General features: G+C 40.8%; 1 protein-coding gene across 1 annotated transcript in view; it reads right to left on the minus strand.

Moving 5' to 3' along the window:
* The window catches only part of FSIP1 (fibrous sheath interacting protein 1), a 215,763-nt gene that overhangs the window by 134,927 nt on the left and 55,500 nt on the right, over nt 1-25,336 (minus strand). The window contains exon 10 of the mRNA XM_055130727.1: nt 15,602-15,742. Coding sequence (XP_054986702.1) covers nt 15,602-15,742 — 141 coding nt within the window. The remainder of the gene's footprint in view (nt 1-15,601; nt 15,743-25,336) is intronic.

The following is a 25,336-nucleotide window of genomic DNA, read 5'->3' on the forward strand; positions in this document are numbered from 1 at the left end:
ACCTCTCTCAGAGAGCTGGGCAAGCTACCGAGAGTATCCCGCCTGCACAGCAGAACCTGGCAAGCTCCCCGAGGCGTATTCGATATGCCAAAAACAGTAACAAAAAGTCTCACGATGGAGATATTACTGGTGCCCGCTCGACCAAATTGATGAACAACAGGACAACAGTGCTACAGTGCTACACATAAAATGCATACTGTATTTTGAGAGATAGTACAGTGGGTAGGGTGCTCACCTTGCATGCGCGCGCGCACACACACACACACAAACACACACTCATATATGTGTATAGTATCCTGCAGTATCCCACCCGCACGGCAAAGCCTGGCAAGCTACCCATGGCATATTCGATATGCCAAAAACAATAACAATAATGGGCCTCATTCCCCCAACCCTGAAAGAACCCCAAATACGTTGGGAAGGACAGGGACGAATGGAGACTATACTGACACCCACTCAAGCACATCGATAAGCAATGAGACAACAAGTGATACAAGTGATATAGTATCCATTAATTTATGATAAAAATAATTTTAGTATTTTAGATAAATTGGGTTAAATATAACTACTTGTGAATATTTTAGTTTAATATAAATGTCATATATTATTGTCACTGTTATCCTGTTGCTCATTGATTTGCTCAAGCGGGCACGAGTAATGTCTCCATTGTGAGACTTGTTGTTACTGCTTTTGGCATATCAAATATTCCACGGGTAGCTTGCCAGGCTCTGCCATGGAGGCGAGATATTCTCGGTAGCTTGCCAGGCTCTCCGAGAGAGGTGGAGGAATTGAACCTGGGTCGGCCGCATGCAAGGCAAACACCCTACCCACTATGCTATCGCTCCAGCTCGTCATAATTATTAGTTATAATAATTACTATAGTTTATGGCACATGTTGACAGTAGTGTTAACATTTATGGTTTGGGAATACATGGTTATACCTCCAACCAACCTTCATTCAACCTCATCAATCCCTTCTACACAGCTCTATCCCTGACTTGGTATTCTTGGGTGTGTAATTCAGGGTCAAAGAGTTATCATTTGAAACTGTCTATTCACTTTTTTATTTCCCTGATTTATGTGATTGAAATCACATGATTTATGTGAGTGAAATCATTCGGTAATTGTCCTTCCTTTGGTTTATTTCACTTAATATGATACCCTCCAATTCAATCTACATTGTATCAAACTAAATGCTTTCATTTTTTTCTTATGGCCGCATAGTATTCCACTACATACCTATAGCAAAACTTCTTTAGCCATTCATCTGTCATTAGATATTTGGGTGTTTCCATATTTGGGGTATTGAACTAAGAACTGCAATGAGCATAAGCGTGCATGTTTTTTTGAAGTAATGTTACAGTATTTTGAAGGGTAGTTGCCAAATAAATGGAATGGTCATCGTTACATGGGAGGTCAGGGGACTGAGACACATCTAAATGTGTTCAGGACTTACTCCTGGCGCTGTGCTCAGAGATCAGCCTGGCAGGCTCCAGGGACCAAATGTAATACCAGTGATTCAAACCCAGATCACTCATGTGCAAGGCAAATTCCCTACCCACCATAGCATTGCTCCAGCCCTGATCATTATTTTCTAAAGAGACAACTAGAGCCCAGAATATCTCAGTGGTAAAGTACCTGCCTGGCAGGCAAAAGGTCACAAGTCTGATACACTTCACAGTCCTATACACCAAATACAATCCCACCAGTTAAATTCTTTACAATCCCTGGTGCCACAGCAAAGAGTGCAATCCCCAGAGTAGCACAACCTGAGTGCATGCAAGCACTGCAACTAAAAACTATATTGGGGCCAAACAGACAGGACAGCTATAAGGTACTTCCCTTACACACAGCTGACCCAGGTTTGATCCACAGCACCCCATGTAGTCATTAAAGCACTGTCAGTAGTGATCTTTGAGCACAGAGCCAGGAGTAAGCCCTGAACACAGCCAGATGTGGTCCCAAAACATGTGTGTATATAAGGCAGTCCCCAGCAAGCACTACAACCAGGCATAAAAATCCCCACAAAAACTAACAAAAAAATATATTAGGGGCCAGAACTCAAGCACCACAACCGAGTACGTGACCCCTGGTCAGCACAATAACAAAGAGCAAAGGGAAGGAAGAGGTCAGGGGAAATAAACTAGAATAAAGCAATTATTCAGGAAATAATGGGTTAACAGGTATCAGGTCTTCAATTATACAGATGATATGGGTGAGTGTTATAGCCATGTATCCAAAACAGACTCAACAACACTGAAAACATGAGAATCTAAGTTGCAACCACTGGAACTCTGTAACATGTCTGACAAGTTGACAGACAGACAATGGGGCAAGCAAAAAAAAAAATTTCAAGTTTCTGAAATGTCATGCATCTTTGTGTCATTAACATAAAATCCTAACTGCTACTCATCTGTCCCTAGAATGACTCAAGTTATCCCGGGGCTGGCTCTGTCCCAGTCTCTTCTATCTATCATAGCCACATGATCCTCACAGTTACAACCTACTCATTCCATAAGCGCCACCTCAGATCTCATATTTTCCACAGAGCCTTTCTGGATCCCTCCACTATAATCATCATCTCCTCTGGACAAATTTGCATTTCTTTGAACATTTTTTATTGTGCCTTACATTTAATTTTGCCTCCTCTGTGTGCTGTGTAGAGTGTTTAATAGTTTTATTCTCTCCCATTAGATCTAAAACTTTATATTGTAGTCTACCTCTGAAAGAGAGGTTTGCATATGTACAAAAATGTGAATTTAAATCTATATTTTTATTCAATTTGACAGAACAATTAAAATTAATTTTGCAATAGTATTGATGCCCATGGTTTTTAAACTGGGCCACGAATTATGATCCTCAAGATGATAGTTAGGGGGGCTGGAGCGATAGCACAGAGGGTAGGGCGTTTGCCTTGCACGCGGCCGACCCGGGTTCTAATCCCAGCATCCCATATGGTCCCCTGAGCACCGCCAGGGGTAATTCCTGAGTGCAGAGCCAGGAGTAACCCCTGTACATCGCCAGGTGTGACCCAAAAACAAACAAACAAACAAAAAGATGATAGTTGGGGCAATGCTATTTGATGGTCTAGAGAAAACTGTACAAATATCTGAGATACTCTGGCTTTCAGTAGAGATGAAAGACTGCCTGTGAGTGTCCACACAAAGCATTCACTATTCCACTAGGCTGCCTATTAGTTTCCAAATAAACTCAGCAAGATAATCCATAAGCAAAGTGTTTTGAGCTTCAGCAGAGAATGAACAGATTTTCTGTAATGGAAACTAGTACATAAGATTTTTGTGCCATTTCCAGATAAATTCTCACTTAAAACTTAGCTTTAAATGGCTAAAAGGCTTAGAAGGGACATTTCAGTGTTTGATGAAATTAACCAGAGTTCTCTCCCCAAAAAAGCTAAAATTGTGTTAATATCTTCAACTGTTTTTAATTCCAATATGCACTTTTTTCTAGAATCAACTCAAAAACAAAATAATCATTTGTCACTAATTGGTGGTATAAACACAGAAAATAGAGCTTTGGCTTCTATTAGATTGACCTGCACAAAACTGCCAATATGCTAACATTTTTTGACCTGATCAAAGTTAAAATATGTGTAAATATGATCCATATATACATAGATATATAGGGATATATATGTTTTTAAATATGGTGACTGAACCCAGGGTTTCACACATTAAGGCAAGTATTTAGATATATAGATATATATATATTCTGAATCAGGGGGAAATCATCATGGATTATAAGAAATCAAAAAGGCAATCAATAGAATGCTAAGCATATCTAATAATGGACTAGTAGCCAACTATAAAAATAATTTTTAAATTAGCAAAAGAATCTAATATTAAATGAGTAACAATCCAATAATTATATTCATATGGTTATTATCCCAAATAAGATGAAAGCTTTTTTGGGGGGAGGGGGGTCACACTGGCGGTGCTCAGGACTTATTGTTTTGCTTTGTGCTCAGAGATTACTTCTGGTGGAGCTTGAGGAACGATATGGGGTACCAGGATCAATCCTGGGTGTGCCATGTGCAAGGAAATTACCCTACCCACTCTTTTGTCTCTGCAGCCCCAAAGCTGAAAACTTTTTTCTGCATGAACTCCTATTCCTGAATATCCATAGAAACTTTATGAATAATTGCAAAGACTTAGAAACAAAAGTATCTTTGCTTCACTACATCACTAATCATCAGGGAGATTCAAATCAAAACAGCAGTAGAATATTATCTCACACCACAGAGACTGGCACACATCCAAAAGAACAAAAGCAATCGTACTGGAGTGGATGTGGGAAGAAAGGGACTTTTTTCATTGTTGGTAGGAATGCTAACTGGTCCAGCCTTTTGTGAAAACAATATGGGCGTTTCTCAAAACATTAGAAATTGAGATTTATTTGGCCCAACAATACCACTTCTGTGAATATACCCTGGGGGTCCAAAAACACACAGCAGAAACACCATCTGCACTCATACATTCACGGCAGCACTATTGACTATAGCCAGAATAGAGAAAGAATCTGAGTGCCTAAGAACATACGAATGGATAAAGAAACTATGGCACATCTACACAATGAAATACTACGCAGCTGGTAGGAAAAATGAAGTCATGAAATTTGCCTATAAATGGATGGACCTGGAGAGTATCATGCTGAGTGAAATGAGTCAGAAGAAGGACAGATATAGAATGACTGCCTTCGTTCATGTATACAAAAAATATGTATAGTAGAAGACTAATATGCGTGGTCAGGGAAAACAGGGGTTAGGAGTACTGGTCAATGGTTGGAACTAACAAGTGTGTGGGGGGTTGAGAATTGGTAAGACAGACAAGAGACCAGTATGACAATAATAGCTGGGAATGATCACAAATATGCCACGGGTAGCATGCCAGGCTCTGCCATTTTTAAATAAATAAATAAAATTTAGCCATGAAAAATAAATAAAATAAAATTCCTTTTAAACAGAACATTCTGTCCATCATACATATTTAGGCTTGCTCTACTCAGAGGAGTTTCTCCAAGGATCCAGTGTGCCATGACTTGGTAGTAGAGTTCACCTATTCAGAGTTGGCATAGGGACTGGCTGCAAGGTCATGTTTTCTCCTTTCTCAAAATGAAATTTAAAGTAATTCATAATCTTAGGCAGGATTTTCAATCTGTTTCAACTTTCTCCAGCTTCCTCCCATGGCCATGGGGACCCCACTCTGGCCCCAGTTCCACACGCTGACTCTGGCTCTGCTCCCAGCCTCACATGGATCACTCTGGATTCACATCAGTCAAACCCCTGGTTTCAGGTCTGCTGGGTGTGTACTGCTGTTCCAATCCTTGATCCACAGAAATAATATATCTTGCTTTATTTTGATGGTATATCTGTTTAAATTTTCTCTATTTTTGGATTAGGGCTGGAGCCACAGCACAGCGGTTGGGTGTTCACCTTTTACCTGACTGACCCGAGTTCGATTCCTCCGCCCCTCTTGGAGAGCCTGGCAAGCTACCGAGAGTAGGGTAGCCCTCACAGCAGAGCCTGGCAAGCTACCCAGTGAGTATTGGGTATGCCAAAAACAGTAACAATAAGTCTCTCAATGAGAGACGTTACTGGTGCCCGCTTGAACAAATCAATGAGCAACGGGATGACAGTGACAGTGATTGTTGGATTAGACTATTTTATAGTCTAAACTTATAGTCTAATTTATAATAGTCTAATTGTAAGATTAGACTATTTTAAAAGGACTTTTAGTTAGAATGTTATGGGTCATTTCTTTCCATGTATCATACGTTTTCTCCTAAAACATCGGCATCAATCAATACTAGAATGCTGATGACTTATGGCGTCATGCTAACAAGCAGGATGTTGAAAACACGAATTTAATAAAGATAACCTCTGAGCCCATCCCTCAGATATAGAAACCTCTGTAGTTCCCTATTATATCGATGAGTCCAAGTGGTAAAAAACAGAGACCAGGGCATTTGGTCAACAATATCAATGACATCACTGTCTGGGAAGAATAGGTCCAGGAGATATTATAAGATATTATAAGGTCAAAGTTAAGAAGGAACATGATGGCCATAGCTGGGTGACTGAGAAGAGAAGGCTCACAGCCTCCACACCAGAGGAGGAATGCATTTAGCACTCCTTAAAACATGGGCTGCCTGCCAGTGCCAATCCCCAAACCATTTGCTCCCTGTTAGCTGTAAAGAGCTTTGCCAAAATTTAATCAAATGTGCTACTAAGCAAGTTTTTCTTAATGAAGCAAAAAACACATGGCTTTACATTCTAGCAAAAGCTCCTTATCCCTACATACACACACCAGTGAGAAAAGGTCATCTGACCAGTTACATTAAAATCATTGCTTTAGATCATTCCTATATTGGCCAAAAACAGCCTTGGACACTAACCAGAAATAGGTCCAGGATCTAAAAGTCTGTAAATGAAATCTGGCTATAAATTAAGAAAGTAATGAGGGGACAGAGATATAGTACAGAGGGGCTGGAGCAATAGTACAGTGGGTAGGGTGTTTGCCTTGCACACAGCCGACGGGAGTTCAATTCCCAGCATCCCATATAATCCTCTGAGCACCACCAGGGGTGATTGCTGAGTGCAGAGCCAGGAGTAACCGCTGTGCATTGCCAAGTGTGACCCAAAAAGCAAAACAAAAAACAGAGATATAGTACAGAGGGTTGGGTGCTTGCCTTGCAGCCAACTCAGGTTCAATTCCGGGCATCATGTAAGGTCCCCCAATCCTTGCAAGGAGTGAACCCTGAACACAGACCCAGGAGTAAGCTCTGAGTACTGCTAGGCATGGCAAAAAAAATCAAAACAAAAGAAAGAAAGGTAATGCAAGTATTCAAAACTACATATAGTTCTGGAGACAGTTTTCAGGGATTAAGGCATTTGCCTTGTATGCAATAAACCCTGGTTTGCTCCTCTCCAGAACTACATATGGTCCCCTGTACACTTCTAGGAATGATTCCTGAGTCCAGAGCACTGCCTGATGTGGTCCAACCCCTCCCATAGAAAGACTACAAATAAATACAAATAATATCTATACCGGGAAATAATAATTTCAATAATAAATATTTCAAGGCCAGAGTGGGTGGTGCAACAGGTAGGGCACTTACCTTACTTGTGGCCTACCCAGATTCAATCCCTGGCATCCCATAAGGTCCCCCAAGTCTGCCAGGAGTGATCACTGAGCACAGAGTCAGGAGTAAGTCTTGAGCACAGCCAGGTGTGACCCAAAAACAAAAACATACTATATCTAAAAAATACTAAAGCTAATATTAGGTATTACTACCCCATTCATGTATTAAGCTAAATTTCAAACTTTTTCAGTTTTTATTTATACTTTCTAACTTTATTTCAAATGTTATGCTAGTTAAATGTGCTGTACATATATATACAAGTTTAATACTTATTTTACTTTATACCATCATATTCTTATTTCCTGAATCTTTGTACACACATTTGTTCCAAATAACCACGCCCATGGCATATGATCTTAACCAGTGTCTTTTGAAGATTAATTCAGAAGCGAGAGGAAAATAATTCTAAAACCTAAATAGTAGCCTAATCATCTATTTTTAGAACCTTTTTCAAGAACAATAAAGCTTTAGGGGAAAATAAATAATATTATAAAACAAAGGTACCATCAAATAGTTTTATTTTAAGAGAACCTCAAGGTATAAATATAAATATAACCTTTCAGTACCTGTATTGCAAACCATAATGTCGGGGAGAGAGAGAGAGAGAGAGAGAGACAGAGACAGAGACAGAGAGACAGAGAGACAGAGAGAGAGAAGGAGGGAGGGGAAGGGGGCAGGAGGGAAACTGGGGACATTTGGTGGTGGAAAATGTACACTGGTAAAGGGAAGGTGTTGGAACAGTGTATGACTAAATTCCAGTTGTGAACAATTTTGTAACTGTGTATCTCACAGTTATTCAATTTTAAAAAAACTGAAAACATGATACCTAGACTACAACCACAGAACTTTGAAATATGCCTTCAAGGCGGTGAGTGGGGAAGGGGCAGGGAGGGAAGCATGGGAACACTTATGAAGGGAAGTTGACACTGGTGGTGAGATTTGTGTCAAAATATTGTATGCCTCAAAACCAATTATCAATAACTTTGTAACTCACAGTCGTTTAAATTAAAAAATTATTAAAAATTAGAGAACTTCCAGCTAAGCTATATAATGTGTATGAACTGTCATTCAGAAACAATGCAATGCCTACACATTACATACCAATATCTCTGCACTACCATAATACATGGAAAGTCGTAATCTGACAAAAAAATCCTTAGTATCTTGACATTCACCTGCATTATATTAGCAGAATCAAAGGTATATTATATTCCCTCTTAATCCAAAGTATTTGAACCTGAAGTCTAAAAATGTATTTTATAAATGGGTTAGCAGTGATCACTGAAACACAGTAACTTAATGAAAAAACATACAAATATCCATAAGATCTTATTCCCAACATACGACAACTCTGTTTTCCAGTTATTTTATACTATATTCAAATATTAAACATAGCCAAAAGGGGGCTGGTTGGGATAAACAAATATATCTTTTAAAAGGTTACTAGGCACCCATAGCCATGCCACCGGATTCTACACCAGGCTGTTTTCACTCGGAGCGCCCCAGAGGGGGTACGGGTGAGAGTCCTCCCACCCAAGGGACCCAGCCCTGCCTGGCAGCCAAAAACCTCCACAAGCCAACTGCCACCACACTCCAGGCCAGTCCCCACATGCTGAGCCTGTGAGCATATGAGAATATGAGTGAACATATTCCTGGACCTAATGGCACTTTTGCAGCTGCACCACACACCATACAATAACATACTCCCTACCCATTCTCCATAATTACCATACCATACTTGATGGAGTTCAGACAGTAGGCAACAAATCAGAGGGAAATATATATATGTGCATATATATATTTTCAGATATATATACCAAAGCTCACATCATCCAAACTTTAACAACATGTTAGTAATATCCTATAGACTGTCTTATGGCTCCTGCCAAAATAGAACAATCTTCACAATGTTTCCTATATGAACACTTTTTTGTATGTATGTTCAGCACTTCTTCATAACAGACAATACAAAATATATTCTTCTTACAGTTTGCTTTTAGACAGGGATTGGGGTTTCTGATGGAAACATGCCGAATTTGGTGGTGGGGAGGTGTAATGGTGGTAGAATTGGTGTTTGAATATTAAATGTAACCAAATATTGTGAACTAGCTAATAATTTTTTTAAATTTTTAAATAATAAAATTAAAAAATAAAAGGCTACTAGCTCATTTATTTATCCCACAACAAACCCTAAGACTAGTCATGTACCTGTGACTACTACATTAAACCATTAAATAGTTGCATCTCAACAATTAAATGGTACTATTCAATTGCAAGAAATATTGTCAAAATTTTTGCATCAAATAAATACCTAACTATTTCTGAAAATTTTATGTTCTACTTGCTGTTTCAAAATGTGTTTCTTTGCCTATGATTATGAGGACAATTCTTTTAAGGTTTACTTAACTGGTGATGTGCAAATAATTTGCACATTATTATACAGAAGGAAGAATAGTTTTTACAGTCTATAAAAATGCCAGTTTCACCTTCTGTATTATCATTTTATTCATCTTTCTAAAATGTTTCAAAGGAAAAAAAAGATTAATTTCTCTAGTTCTGAATAATGGCATCAAAGAGTATAATACTTCTCTAACTCTATCCTTAATGAATAAGTATCAGAACACACTATTCCTCCAGTTTAACCAAAACATCTCAGGTATGTTTGGAATTCCTTTGAATTTCGGAAAGATATGTAAACAGCTAGAAATAGCTTGAAGATTTTAGAAAGAAGTCCACGTTCATAAATGGCCCCAAATCTGCCCTGAAAATTGACTGAACTGTGTAGATATGCTTAGAGAAGTTGAATTTAATGAAAAGTACACAGTTGAAGTGCCAAAGAATTGAGAATTGACCAAGTCTACCACTGTCAGTCTTTGAAAAAAAATCATCTAATTGCTCAAGACCTTGATTTCTAACATATGGAATGGGTTCAGGTGACCTCTCAGTCTGCACTGGCTGTCACATTCTGTAATTCCTAACCTACAGCATGTTTAGCGACTGAAGGTAGATCCTCCATCCACTCACTGAGCAGAACTCTCCAGCCTCCTGACTGTAGTCCGTGTATTCTTACACTAAGTTAAATGACAAGAGCCTGTCAAAATAAGAATCAGAACACAAGGCGTGATCATCCTCTGTGAAACACATTCTTATCCTCAACGCTCAGCAACAAGGATTAGGGCGCTAAACACTGTGAAGCAACAAAGACAATGCAGTTCACCAACCAAAGCCAAACCCAGTGGTTTCCAGGAAACGAGGAAGGGGAAGAATGTGGATAGGAATAGTAGACTTCAGATGTTGAAAAAAATGAATGAAGTCAGAACTGAGAAAAAGAGACACAATAAAGACCTCAAAAGTGTGATCAGTGCATTTAGAATGATTAGAACCGTGGAAAGCTTTCACTAACAATACCAACAAAACATCTTTGAGAATATTTAAGAGTCAATGAGATGAGATCAATTTAGTGATTCTTTCTTGGGAAGAAAATTTTTTTTATTTGAATTTTTAAAAATTTTGTAAAAGCTAGATTATGTATCTTTATTAAAGACATTGTGCCTGATCCTATAAATTAAAAATTTATTTTTTAAATCCCTTTAGTCTTATAATCACAATGGAACTGCCCACAAATCAGACTAAATCATTGTTACTATTTGTTTAAATTATTTCAAAAATTCATATTATATTAAGTTCAAAAACAGTAATAAAATTGTCTTCATTATGACTAACTTTAATAATAAAATAATTAAATAGAAATTAGAAGATAACAAAGCTGTTAACTCCATAGTCTATTTCCCTTCAGGTTCTTCCAGTATTTATACATATACATTTATGTTTATACTTGATATTTAGAATCTATCTAGAATTTAAATTTTTATGTTGTGTCACCCATTTCCAATATAAAATTCTTATATTGCCAAATCCTCAAACTAGTCATTTTGTCCTATGACACTGGGAAAAAAACATGATTTACCAGATTTGCCATACCACTCTCTGGCAATTCTCCAAAGAACATGGAAATATTAATTCAAAAGATATTTTACCCCTATTTCAAAACAGCATTATTTACAGTAATAAAGATGTGGAACCCGGGCCAGAGATCCCAAAAGGCTGGAGCATATTCTGGCATGCACAACACCCCAAGCATGACCACCAGCACTAGTAGGCCTAGGCAGTACTGCATCTCCTAAGTACTAAGTATCAGACTACCAAGAGTGGTACCCAGGTATCTTGAGCAGTGTTTGGTAAACTCCCTACCCACACACACACACACACACACACACACACACAGGATCAACCTAAACGTCCGTAGACAGGTGACTGAATAAAGAAACTGTGGCATAATACTCAATGGAGGCTTTCAGCCATGTTTCCAGACTGTGAACTAAGCTTTTGCCCCACGCCGGCTAACGGAGGAAATATCCTTGTTCCTTGGTTTTTCTTCCCTCCGGGAGGAAGAGGTGTGGTGTCCGCCATTTTGTGGGACTTTTAAGCAGGTATGAACTTGGTGGTGCAGGAGAAAAAAAAAAACGTGTGCTTTGAACTTGAAACAGCGGGACGCCTGGGCAGTCTCGGGCTGGGGCCAGTGCCGGCTTGAGCTCCGCCGAGATTCGATCCGGGTGGCCATGCCTTTGCACAGCTGCTTTGCTGCTGAACGAGCGGAATCCAGAGCCAGCTATATGACTTGGGGTTCCAGCGAGTGCTTGCAGCCATGTTTCCAGACTGTGAACTAAGCTTTTGCTCCATGCTGCCCCAGGAAGGGAAATGATTCAATTTCCAACTTAAATCTCCCTGGACTTAATTACTAAAATACAGAAATCCTAAAACTTCATATCTCTTCATTCTCATCAGTGGAAAACTAATTATCAAATATTTCCCTGTCAATAGGGCCATATTCTTGGGGGATAAATTCCAACAAGAATACTGAGTTCTCTGTTGAAACTCCAACAACAATAGTGAGTATTGTGTTGAAATATGAAATGTAATCAAGGTAAAGAGAAAAGGAAGTGAAATTTTTCAGTTATGCAGGGGGCGTGGTTGGGGGTGGGGCGTGGTATGTATAATGGGTTTTTTTCCTCTTTTTTTCTTTTTGGTGGTGGAATATGGGCACTGGTGAAAGGAAGGGTGTTTGAGCATTGTATAATTGAGACATAAGCCTGAGAACTTTGTAACTTTCCACATGGTGATTCAATAAAATAAATTAAAAAAAAATACTCAATGGAATACTCTTCTATTCAAAAGGAGAAAACTGTACCATTTGGAGCATACCAGATGGAACTTGAGGTTACTGTGCAACAAGGAAGTAATAGACAATTACACACTAGATGGTTTTATTCATGTGTGTAATCCAAGTGATTAAAACAAACTGTAAAAACAATCAAATTGACTCCGAGACTTGATGCAACACTAGGCAGCAATAGGAACAAAGGGCTGTTGAGAGGAAGGAATGGGCAGAGGCTATTCCTCATGACTGCAAAGTCTGGTACTGTGGTGGTGAGTATAGTAAATTCTATATGCAAGGTCGTAAACTATACCTCTAAAATTCTGGAATTTTTTTGGGCTGGAGCGATAGCACAGCGGGTAGGGCATTTGCCTTGCACACGGCCGACCCAGGTTCAATTCCCAGCATCCCATATGGTCCCCTGAGCACTGCCAGGAGTAATTCCTGAGTGCAGAGCCAGGAGTAACCCCTGTGCATCGCTGGGTATGACCCCAAAATAAAATAAAGTAAAATTCTGGAATTTTTTGGGGGCTGGAGCAATAGCACAGCGGGTAGGGCGTTTGCCTTGCACGCGTCCGACCCAGCTTCGATTCCCAGCATCCTATATGGTCCCCTGAGCACCACCAGTAGTAATTCCTAAGTGCAGAGCCAGGAGTAACACCTGTGCATCAGTGGATGTGACCCAAAAATAAAATAAAATAAAATTCTGGAATTTTTACTGGACTTGAAATAGAATTGAAATGCTATTACTGTTTTACATCATTGTAATATGATGATAAATACATGATAAAATACTTCTTAAGTAGACTGATATTTTGAATCAAAAATAATAATAATAGTTACAGAGACGTGGTAGAAAGAATAGATAAATGTGTGCAACATTGAACAGTCAGAAATTAGTAGGACAAACTTATGGAGTGTTGCCTGCCTGAAAACCGAACCACAAATATTTTAGCATGTCCCATTACCACCAAGACACCAATTGGATAAGAGCTCCTTACACTTGAGGGTGGAGGGGGTGGGCAGTGTGGGGATGTGGGGAGAGATCTCCCGAACAGTGCTCAAAACACCCAGAGGCCACCCCTCCCTCCCCCGGCAATACTCCATCAGTTCAAGGCAAGGCCTGAGGATGCAGTGGCGTTCAGGTCCTGCTGCAAAAGGGATCACACAGGCCACCCTCTGTGTTGCTCAGAGGCCCCCAGGACTGCACCCAGCAGTGCTAGGAGGCTCCAAGGCCACACCCTATGCACCAGGGTGTGAGCAAGCACCTTATCTGCTGTGCTCTCTCTCCAGCCCTTCTTTACACCTTCTATCTGTTCAACAGCAGGGGGCTGGAGCAATAGCACAGCGAGTAGGGCGTTTGCCTTGCACGCGGCCGACCTAGGTTCAGTTCCCAGCATCCCATATGGTTCCCTGATCATTACCAGGGACAATTCCTGAGTGCAGAGCCAGGAGTAACCCCTGTGCATCACCGGGTGTGACCCCCCCCAAAAAAAAGTCAACAGCAGGGGCTAGAGCAATAGTACAGTGGGGAGGGCATTTGCCTTGCACATGGCCAACTAGGGTTTGATCCCCAGCATCCCATATCGTCCCTCGAGCACCTCCAGGAGTGATTCCTGAGTGCAGAACCAGGAGCAACCCCTGAGTATTACCTGGTGTGACTGAAAAAGCCAAAAAGAAAGTCAACAATGAGCCATAAAAAGCACAGTGCACATATGCCCATGAGATTGCCGCCTGATTCCCGCTAGGTGGCCTTGGGCTGCTGGCATCTGCTGCTCGCCAGGGCTGGCTAATGGGAGAAAGGCAGCTCAGTGGGTCTACAATCCTTAGGGGCTGACTCTCAGTTGAGGTCGGTGCTCTCATGACTCCAAGATCAGAATTTAGTCAAAAGCACATCTCTTTTTTAAGCACTTCTGATGCTTATTCTGGAGCAGCATATAAACCAGAATAGAGAGAAAAAAGAGTAACCAGGGTGTAAATGGATAAAAAGGAGTAACAGTGTTGAAAGGTGAAACAAGTGAGGATCACAAGAAAATATGGAGGGAAAAAGGGAAGTTTTGCTTTGTTTGGGGGTTTGGGGTGTTTTTCTTTTGGTTTGGTTTGTTTTGGGGTCACACCAGCTATGAATAGGGCTTACTCTGACTCTGTGCTCACAGATCACTTCTGCTGGAGCTTGGGGAACCACATGGGTGCCAGGGATCCAACCCAGGTGGGCCACGTGCACTGCAAGTGCCTTACTCATATTATCTCTCTGGCCCGAGAGATTTTTAAAGTTACAGGGATCTAGAAATACATTACACTTGCTAGTTGTCACTTACTGAAGACTGAAGAACACCAAGATGACAGAATGTAGAAGACAGTAAGAGGGCACTGCTGGCCACTAGGCCAAGGCCAGCTCTCAGAGAGAATACAAGGAGAATGACAAGTGCAGCCTTGCCATGTTTAATTTTAGGTGAAATCAAGTTGGACACATTCTATGGGTAGCTAGAAAATCATATTGCAGAGAATTTCCAATAGATTTAGAATGCCAGCCAGCTCACAATTAATTCAGTTGATTAAAGATCTTTTTGTCATCAGCAACTTAAATCACAAGCAATTCAAAGATGAAAAGATAAGCTCAAGAAGGATTTAAAATGCATCATACTAATCGATGAGTTGTAACAGCCTATGAACTATGAATAAGAAAATCCAATATATAAAGATGATTTTATGAGAAACTATCATTACCTTTTACCTTTCCCACGATATCATCATACAGATTATTATTCTGATTGCAGCCAGTAATCCATAGGTTTATTATGTCATATAAATTAAGACTACTACTTTAAATTCTATGACAATTATTTGGCTTTTACTCACATTTTTATTTGTTTGAGGACCACATCCAGAGATGCCCAGGCCTTACTCCTGGCTCTGTGCTCAGGGACCACTCCTGGCAATGCTCAGAAGACCATAAGAGATGTCGGGGATGGAATCCTGGTTGGCCACAAGCAAGGAAAGCTCCCTGCTGTACTATCTCTCCAGCCCCCTCACTCCCATCTTGACCAATTCAACATGAAAACAGTGAGATGAAACCATCGAATGAAACTAATATGTTTTAGTACATCATTAAACATTCTCTGTGTGTGGTGTCACAGATATAGAACCCAGGGCCCCACCCAGGCAAGGCCAGTGTCAACCTCAATGCTGCATCCCCTTTCCCTAATCAAATGCGAAGTAAGCACTTACCGTATTCTCCTTCATCTTCCTCAATTTTTCATCGATCTCTCTCAGACGATGTTGCTGATCCCGTTGCTCCCTGGTGTCCCGAAGTACTTTCTCCCCTGGAGGGATTTCCATATTTCTGCCATCATCACTAAGGTCAGGATGCTAATTTGAAAAATAAAAACAAGAAAGGGCATGTACAGGCTAAGATGTTCCATTAGACACCACTCCGAAGCAACTGAGACTTGGAACTCGTGATGTTTCTCAATCCTTTTTCTTTTCAAAATGGCATAAACTTCTAAACTCCTAATTGAGTGGGGAAAGATGCAACTGCACTTTAAAGATGATGGAAAAAACCCTCAATGCACTGAAAAGCAGGAAGTGGGGAAGGGATAGCAGAAGAGAGCAAGCCTGGGGCGCAGCCTTTTCTGGGCCTTATCAGCTGGGCCTTTGGGTTAAACCACAGTTTCTGTGGACTTCAGGCTCATCACATAAACAATGTACGGGACTTAAAACACCTTCCCAGAATGCCCAGCTGCAAAGGCAGGGTGGGGCAGTGGGGGTTAGGGTAGGGGTGGTGGGAGGGATACGGGGAACATTGGTGGAGGAGAATGGGTAGGGGTGGAGGGATGTAAACAAAATGCAAACAGGAAAGTTCATAAGTTTGTAACTGTACCTCACGGTGATTCACTAATAAAACTTAAAAAAAAAGTTTTTTAATAAAATAAAATAAAATAAAACACCTTCCCAGTTAGGAAAGGCAGCTGTGTAGGACACAAAGCAACTTGGACTTGACAGAATCAGGAGTTTTGAATCTGGGTGTCTGATTTCTGATGAAGATGGCCTCAATCAATTAACCTCTGTTTCATCATCTCTCTAATTATCCAGCCTAAAATCATCACAAGTCTTTGTAGCTAACAAATGGGAGTTGGGTGTGTTTTCTGAAAAGAACAAACACTGTATGGTGAAAATACCACACTGTTTGTACCAAAACTGGAATCAATAAGGCCATATTATTTGGAGCTGATTTTATTTCTTTATTTCTTTTTTTTTTGGGGGGGGGAGGGCGTCACAACCAGTGATGCACAGGGTTACTCCTGGCTCTGCACTCAGAAATTACTCCTGGCGGTGCTCAGGGGTCCATGTGGGATGCTGGGAATCCAACCTGGGTCGGCCGCATATAAGGCAAATGCCCTACCCGCTGTGCTATAGCTTCAGCCCCATGATTTTATTTCTAAGTGATAGAAGGGGATATTTCTTAGGCAGTCCTTTATTTAAAATAAAACTTTCCATAGATAACTCATTCTGAAGTTTCTCAAGCCAAAATCTTCCCCACTATCATCCCTCTATCCCCACCCCATACCCTCTCAGGTAACCTTAGTTTTGTTATCCATATATACTAATTTTTTTCTTTGTTTTTCTTTGTTACTTCATTGATTATACATCTTTATATTGCATGCTAAGGTGATACTACCCAGTAGTTGTCTTTTTTTCCTTCTGCCTTATTTCACTTTGCACAATTCCCTCAAGCTCCTTCCATTTTGTTGGAAATGACAGCATTTCATCTTTTGTAGCTAAACAGTATCCCAGCACACACTGTACCACATCTTTTTATCCAGTCATCTTCCAATGGGCATTTCAGTTCCTTCCATATTATATCTATAATAAGTATGCTATGAACATCAGGATAGATGTAATTTTTTTTGCCAAAAAAAATTTTTTTAATGGGCAGACAATTTGAATAAGTACTTCTCCAAACAGGACATACAGATTACCAAGAAGCATTCGAATAAACGCTCATCACGACTGATCAAAAGGGAAATGCAAATTTGACCACAAAGAGAAATCATCTCACATCAGCAAGAATGTCAATGTTAAAAGCAACAAGAATCTTGGAGAGGGATGTGAAGAAAAAGGAACTTTTGCTCACGGTGGGTGGGAATGTAAATTGTTACAACCATTTTGAGAAATGCTATGGAGTTTCCTCAAAAACCCTCTATCATTTCTTACCTATAGGCAAGGAACTGTGAAGTAACTTCTTATTAATTCCTTAACCCAGAAATCCATGTTTTCAGGTACATTTGAATAATCTTTCGAAATAATCCGGGGGTCAAAAACAATATGGTCACTGGAAATAGGCAGCATTCTACATTTCCACACCTCTTTAATCAAGCCCTTTGCTCTGTCTCACTGACTCTTCACTCACTTGAATTTGTAGTTTTTGAACTCCAGTGTACCTCAGACATGCCTACAAGGCCTGTGAGAATACGCCCTGTGCCCAGACCCCACCATGAGATTCTGAGTCAGTGGGCAAGGGCTGGGACCAGCAACCTGACTGAAGCCCTGGATGTGCTCTCTCCTCCTTACCAGATTGCCACTGAGCACCATATCCGAACGCCAACAATAATTCTGAAACTGTGTAAACACAAACATCTGAGAACGACTGACTAAAGTCACTAGCATGCCTTTTCGCTGGTCCCAGAGCCACTAATTTCCCGTTCATTCTGCCCCTCTCGGAGAAGCCACAGAGTAAGGTACAAAGTTCTCGCCTTTTCAGAGTCCAGGCCGGGCCAGTCTTTTCCACCTCACCTCTCAGACACAAAGTCCCTGAAATCTGCACTACTGCTAGTTTGCCATCACGATAAGCCTCTTGCCTCCAACTCCCCAGCGAGGCCTACACCCTTTCTAAGCCCAGCACAGACAGGTGTTCGTTCTCCAGTGCTTCCTGACACACCTGGGGACGTCCAGTTTTTCTCTTTGCCTGGCCATGTGCTCTCTCATCCTTACCAGATTACCACTGAGCACCACGTCCGAATACAAACGATAATTCTGAAACTGTGTAAACACTTGTCAATAGGCTGTAATCTTGGGTCTCAGTACTCTGATTACACATTTCAATGAAAATATAATTAGATAAAAATTTAATGAGAGAGGTACTACAGAAATTAAGACCCATGCTTTGCATGCAGCACCCTGGTCCCCCGACACCCTCGGGTGTGGCCCTGGAGTCCCCAGGCAACATCAGGTGACTCAGAGTCATCTGGGTCCAGTTCATTGAGCTGGATAAAATGCCTTATCTGTTGGAGGCCCAGATTCAATCTCCAGTCCCATGAGGGTCTCAGGCATCATCAGAGGTGACCCTGAAGCTCTGAGGGAGGAGTAGCCCCAGAGTATCACTAGATAAGACCCCCCCAAAAAATAGAATTAAATGTAGGACTCAACCTTGTATGCAAATTCATATAATGGCTTTATGCATATAACCAAATGTACAACATTGCAGTGATAAACTGGGGGGTTGGCACAGGATAAAGAAAGCAGTGCTCTTTTGTTCACTCTCTCTCTCTCCCTTTTTCCCTCTCTTCCTCCAGAGTTGTGTCCTGTCACCTTATTCAGTGAGAGGTTTGGCAGAGGTCCATGTCAGACAGGTACAGGGACAGAGACACTATGCAGCAGGCTGCATGTCCACTCATAAGAGTCCCTTCCCTTACGGTGAAGTACAACCTCCCATCAACTCTCCACCATTTTCTCCCATCCCAGGGCCATGGGTTTTTTTTATAATTTTTAAATTTTATTTTCATAAAGTTGTTCACAGTAATTAATTACATTCAATACTTCAACACCAATCCTACCACCATTATTTCGAAGTTCACCCCCACCACTCAAGCCTGCCCCACAGGCCATGCTAGATCATTTATTTTGTATTACTTGTTATAAATAGTATAAGATGTCTGTAAGGGTCTATATCACAGTCATTCAACAAAATGCAAAAAACAAAATGAGATATCCCAGGCCACGTGCTCCTGGGATCATAAAAATTTAAATAATTGGGATCTGGAGCCATCCCTGCAGCGAGCTGCTGGATTTTGAGATTTATTTGTGAATCCCTGGATCATGGCCATTAATGCACTTAAATGGCACCTGGAGGCAGTTCGTGGGCGTGACAGCCAGGACCCCGAAAGGGCAGGGAGCTGGGAAGGGCCGCCAGGGCCTGTGTAGTATAAGCAGAGTCGCCTCCTAACAGAGTTGAGATTCCATCTTTCATCCAGTTGTCAAGGATAAAGAAAATAACTGACAGCTCATGTTCTCATGGAAGGACTGGCCAATCATCTGCCCACAGCCTGTATGATACAACTTTGGATGACCTCTGCGTAAACCACAGCTCCGGCCCTCCTGAAGCTCCTACACATTGTTTATTCTCCCTGCCCACAGCTAGTCCCTAGCTGTCCCAAGCCCCTTACGGGTTCCTTTAAATGTATAAACAGTGCCTCTTTATTTTCTTATCTTCAAAATCCCAGCTGAGACTGTATTCTGTTTCTTTCCCTGAATTGTAACTAATATTGTGTATGTGTATACACAGACCGGGAAAATAAGCTAAGTGATTACATTGATGGCAAAGAGAGGGGATGAATCTTTATTATTTTCTTCTATGTTAATCCTGAATTTTCTATTACATTTCCTGAATTTTCTGGCAATAAATATCCATTCCAGAGACAGAAAATTATTATTTTTAAGGAAACAAAAAGGTTTATTTTATCAAGTTGACTATTTTTAGTCAACTCTGATCCTGTGACTCTCTGTACCCAAAATTACTCTTCTGAAAGAAGATTTTAGCCCCAGTGCTGCCTATAAAACCAGCTGTGTACTTTTTTAAAGAGGATCCACACCAAAAGGTATTTGGAGGTCACCAAGGCTACTCAGTCGGTACCCACAGAGTCATACAGTGCTGGGGAACACACTTCAGATTACTTGAGCCATTTCTTCCCCGGTCCATATCTCAGGCCCATACTACTTTTTTCTAGGTTCTGAGTTCTTCTAAGAAGGCTTATTTCAAATCTAATAGCTCATGAGTCTGTAATTTTTTTAGTTAAACCAAAACTACATAACATTCATGCTCAGTCACCATCCCTCATAGGTTTACTCAAATATTTGAATATTATGTGATGAAAGCAGGAAAGGTCACCTTTGTGACAAAGTCACCCTGTGACTTATTTGAAAAGCTTTGCAGGGCCAGGAGAAGTTCAATTCTCACAAAATTTTGGTTTTTGGTTTTGGTTTTGTTTTGCTAAGTTTTCATTTGCAGAGGGGAGAGGACAGGTGTCACACCTTGTGGTGCTCAGGGGTTATTCCTGGCACTGCACTCAGAGGTCACTCCTGGTGGAGTTCGAGGAACTGTATGTGGTTCCAGGGATTAAATCTGGGTCACCCTCATGCAAAGCAAGTGTTCTAGGGGCTGGAGTGACAGCACAGCAGGTGGGGTGTTTGCCTTACACGCGGCCGACCCGGTTCGATTCCCAGCATCCCATATGGTCCCCCGAGCACTGCCAGGAGTAATTCCTGAGTGCATGAGCCAGGAGTTACCCCTGTACATCACCAGGTGTGATCCCCCAAAAATAATAATAATAATAAAGCAAGTGTTCTACCCTCTATACTATCGCTCTTGCCCCTAGTTCTCATACTTTGTCTTCTCATAATCTATGGTAGAAAGATGTCTATAGTAGAAACATCTAAGGAGATTCTCTAACTATTCATATTATTTCTGTATTAGCGAATTATATACCAATGCTTTCACTCAGGGAAAATATTATGATCCAGTTCAGCCAAAGATCTCCACAATATGTGCAAAATGTGAAAGGAGCCAGAAAAAGAGAGCTGTCTCCAAGGTCCATCAGTATTTGTTGGTTTAACTAATTGATGGCCAACAGATTCCAAGTTCATTCTTAGAAAACTATCTGTGGTGTTGACTGAGCCAAGAAAGGCCTTTGAAGTTAAATAAATTTATTTCCAAAAGCCAAATACAGAGGAAATTACTCAGCTTCATAAGTTATCTGATATGCAAATAAGGATCAGAAAAATATAAATCTTCCCAAGCAATGTCAGTTTGCTCTACACTTTTAGGCTAAGGTTCTCCTCACCCACAGTCTACTGCATGTTCCTGTCATCAGATACATCATTTGCCTGGCATTAATGAAGGTTGGGGAAAATCAACCAGATTTTTTTTATCATGTTGGAATACTGTCATGAAATAAAAGAAACCTTGATTACATAAAAGACTGAACAAAGGAAAAAATATGAATATAAACTTCAAAGCCATCTGTAAAACAACCGTGACAAGAAGAATTCCCCAGACTTAACTGGGAATGTTTGGCACAATTGCTTAAATGGCAACAAACTCCGAAGTAACTTCTTGTTTATTACTTAACCCAGAAATCCATGTTTGGGGGTTTACTTGTAGAATCTTCAGAAATAAGCAGATGGTCAAAAAGACATCTTGCTTGTGCCTAGCCTTCACTTAAAAAAATACACATCCAGGTTCTTTCTCTCACCATGATTTGGTAGAGTTTAGGTTTTTCCTCCCTTTTTCTGGGCTATCTACTACTTTCTAGGCTACGTTGTAGCAATTTGAGCATCATCTTCATCATCTTTACCAAATCCAGACATCTAGGAGTTTTAAGCTGAAACTAGAGTTTCTATGGACTCATCAAAAAAGCTTAACCCAACTTAGTTAAGAATCTTTGATGAGCCCCAGAAAATCAGGTACCTCGGAATCAGCTTAACCAAGGAAGTAAAAGACCTTTACAAAGAAAACTACATAACGCTACTCCATGAAATCAAAGAGGACATGAGGAAATGGAAACATATACCCTGCTCGTGGATAGGGAGAATCAATGTTGTCAAAATGGCAATACTCCCTAAAGCATTATACAGATTCAATGCGATCCCTATAAGTATACCCATGACATTCTTCAAAGAAATGGATCAAGCAATCCTAAAATTCATATGGAATAACAAACGTCCAAGGATAGCTAAAACAATTCTTGGGAAAAAGATGATGGGAGGCATCACCATCCCCAACCTCAAACTTTACTACAAAGCAGTAACAATTAAAACAGCATGGTACTGGAACAAAGGCGGAGCCGTAGACCAATGGAACAGGGTGGAATATCCCTACACACAACCCCAAATGTATGATCATCTAATCTTTGATAAGGGAGCAAGAGATGTGAAGTGGAGCAAGGAAAGCCTCTTTAACAAATGGTGCTGGCACAACTGGACAACCACATGCAAAAAAATGGGTTTAGACCTTGACCTGACACCATGCACAAAAGTCAGATCAAAATGGATTAAAGACCTCAACATTAGACCACAAACCATAAGGTACATTGAAGACAAGGTCGGCGAAACCCTCCACGATATTGAAGATAAAGGTATCTTCAAAGGTGACACGGAACTAAGCAATCTAGTAAAAACAGAGATCAACAAATGGGACTACATTAAACTAAAAAGCTTCTGCACCGCAAGAGATACAGTGACCAGAATCCAAAGACTATCCACAGAATGGGAAAGGATATTTACACAATACCCATCAGATAAGGGGTTGATATCAATGGTATATAAAGCACTGGTTGAACTCTACAAGAAGAAAACATCCAACCCCATCAAAAAATGGGGCGAAGAAATGAACAGAAACTTTACCAAGGAAGAAATACGAATGGCCAAAAGGCACATGAAAAAGTGCTCTGCATCACTAATCATCAGAGAGATGCAGATCAAAACAACCATGAGATACCACCTCACACCACAGAGACTGGCACACATCCAAAAGAACAAAAGCAACCGCTGTTGGAGAGGATGTGGGGAGAAAGGGACCCTTCTTCACTGCTGGTGGGAATGCCAACTGGTTCAGCCCTTCTGGAAAACAATTTGGACGACTCTCAAAAAATTAGATATTGAATTCCCATTTGACCCAGCAATACCACTGCTGGGAATATATCCCAGAGAGGCAAAAAAGTACAATCGAAACAACATCTGCACATGTATGTTCATCGCAGCACTGTTTACAATAGCCAGAATCTGGAAAAAACCCGAATGCCCCAGAACGGATGACTGGTTGAGGAAACTTTGGTACATCTATACAATGGAATACTATGCAGCTGTTAGAAAAAAGGAGGTCAAGAATTTTGTAGTCAAGTGGATGGGCATGAAAAGTTTCATGCTGAGTGAAATGAGTCAGAAAGAGAGAGACAGACATAGAAAGATTGCACTCATCTATGGTATATAGAATAACAGAGTGGGAGACTAACACCCAAGAACTGTAGAAATAAGTACCAGGAGGTTGACTCCATGGCTTCGAGGCTGGCCTCACGTTCCGGGGAAAGGTCAACTCAGAGAAGCGATCACCAACTACATTGTAGTCGAAGGCCATGTGGGGGAAGGGAGTTGCGGGCTGAATGAGGGCTAGAGACTGAGCACAGCGGCCACTCAACACCTTTATTGCAAACCACAACAGCTAATTAGAGAGAGAAAACAGAAGGGAATGCCTTGCCACAGTGGCAGGGTGGGGTGGGGGGGAGATAGGATTGGGGAGGGTGGGAGGGACACTGGGTTTACGGGTGGTGGAGAATGGGCACTGGTGAAGGGATGGGTTCCCAAACTTTGTATGAGGGAAGTATAAGCACAAAAGTATATAAATCTGTAACTGTACCCTCACGGTGATTCTCTAATTAAAAATAAATAAATTTAAAAAAAAAAAGAATCTTTGATGAATATTCTCTAATGTCTATTGAAGAAAATTTCTGGGAAAATTCGTTGCCTCTCGACCAAAACCAGAAGGTTCACTAAGAAAACCTTAATAAGCCAGTGGTGTGGCTCAGCACCAGTGTACTCACCTCACATATGTGAAGCCTTGAATTCAGTCCATGGGACTGCAAAAAAAAAAATAGTTATCTAACTTTCAACCCTTGCCAAGCCAAGTTCCCTTCCTCCCTCTCTGCCAGAGTATTCACCCCAGAGGAGGACTAAGTAAGGCAGTTCACTCTGGTGTAGATGTAGGTGAATACATCTGCTGTATGAGGAGGGGAGAAGGGACACTGAGGGTGCTCATGAGCACTGAGAGAAGGATAGTCTAAAAACACCGTAAATGCCAATGTCACCATCAAGTTTCTCAAGGACAACGGCAGATTTCACTCAGCACGCTCCATGTCCATTCGTGTATCAGCAAATTTCATGACTCCATTTTTCCCAACATCTGCTTAGTGTTCCATGGTGTAGATTAAAAAGAGAGAGGGATAAACACAGAATGATTGCACGCATTTGTGGGATGTTTAGTGCAAAATACGTAGTTTGTGAATAATACCCAAAGACAGAAACAAGGGCCAAGGGGACATAAACAAGGGGCCATGGTAAAAATCTTGCCACAAAGGGAGAGGTGGAGGGCAGTTAGGACAGAGAAGGGACCACTAAGACAATGATAGCTGAAAATGATCACTCTGGGCAAAAATCGAATGTCAAAAGGGGGTAAACTGATATTCATGATACCCTTTCAGTAACAATATTGCAAACCACAGCCTAAAAGGAAAAGGAGGGAGGGAGAAAGAGGGAGAGAGTAAGAGAGAGAGGGAGAGATTAAAAAGTGTCTGCCATCAAGGCAGGCTGAGCGGGGAGGCAGGCAGAAGGGAAACTGGGGGCATTGGTTGTGGGAAATGAGCCCTGGTGAAGGGATAAGTGTTGGAACATTGTATGACTGAAATTCAATCATGAACAACTTTGTAACTGTATATCTCATGGTTATTCGATTTTTTTTTCACATACCTAAGCAATGTTTTTATTTTTTTAACTATTTTTTAATTTTTTTTTATTTTTATTTTTTTAGTGAGTCACAGTGAGGGTACAGTTACAGATTCACACCTTTTCGTGCTTGTTTTTCCCTCATGCAATGTTCGAGAGCCCATCCCTCCACCAGTGTCCATTCTCCACCACCAA

The sequence above is a fragment of the Sorex araneus genome, chromosome 3 (genome assembly GCF_027595985.1).
Source record: "Sorex araneus isolate mSorAra2 chromosome 3, mSorAra2.pri, whole genome shotgun sequence".
Lineage (NCBI taxonomy): Eukaryota > Metazoa > Chordata > Mammalia > Eulipotyphla > Soricidae > Sorex > Sorex araneus.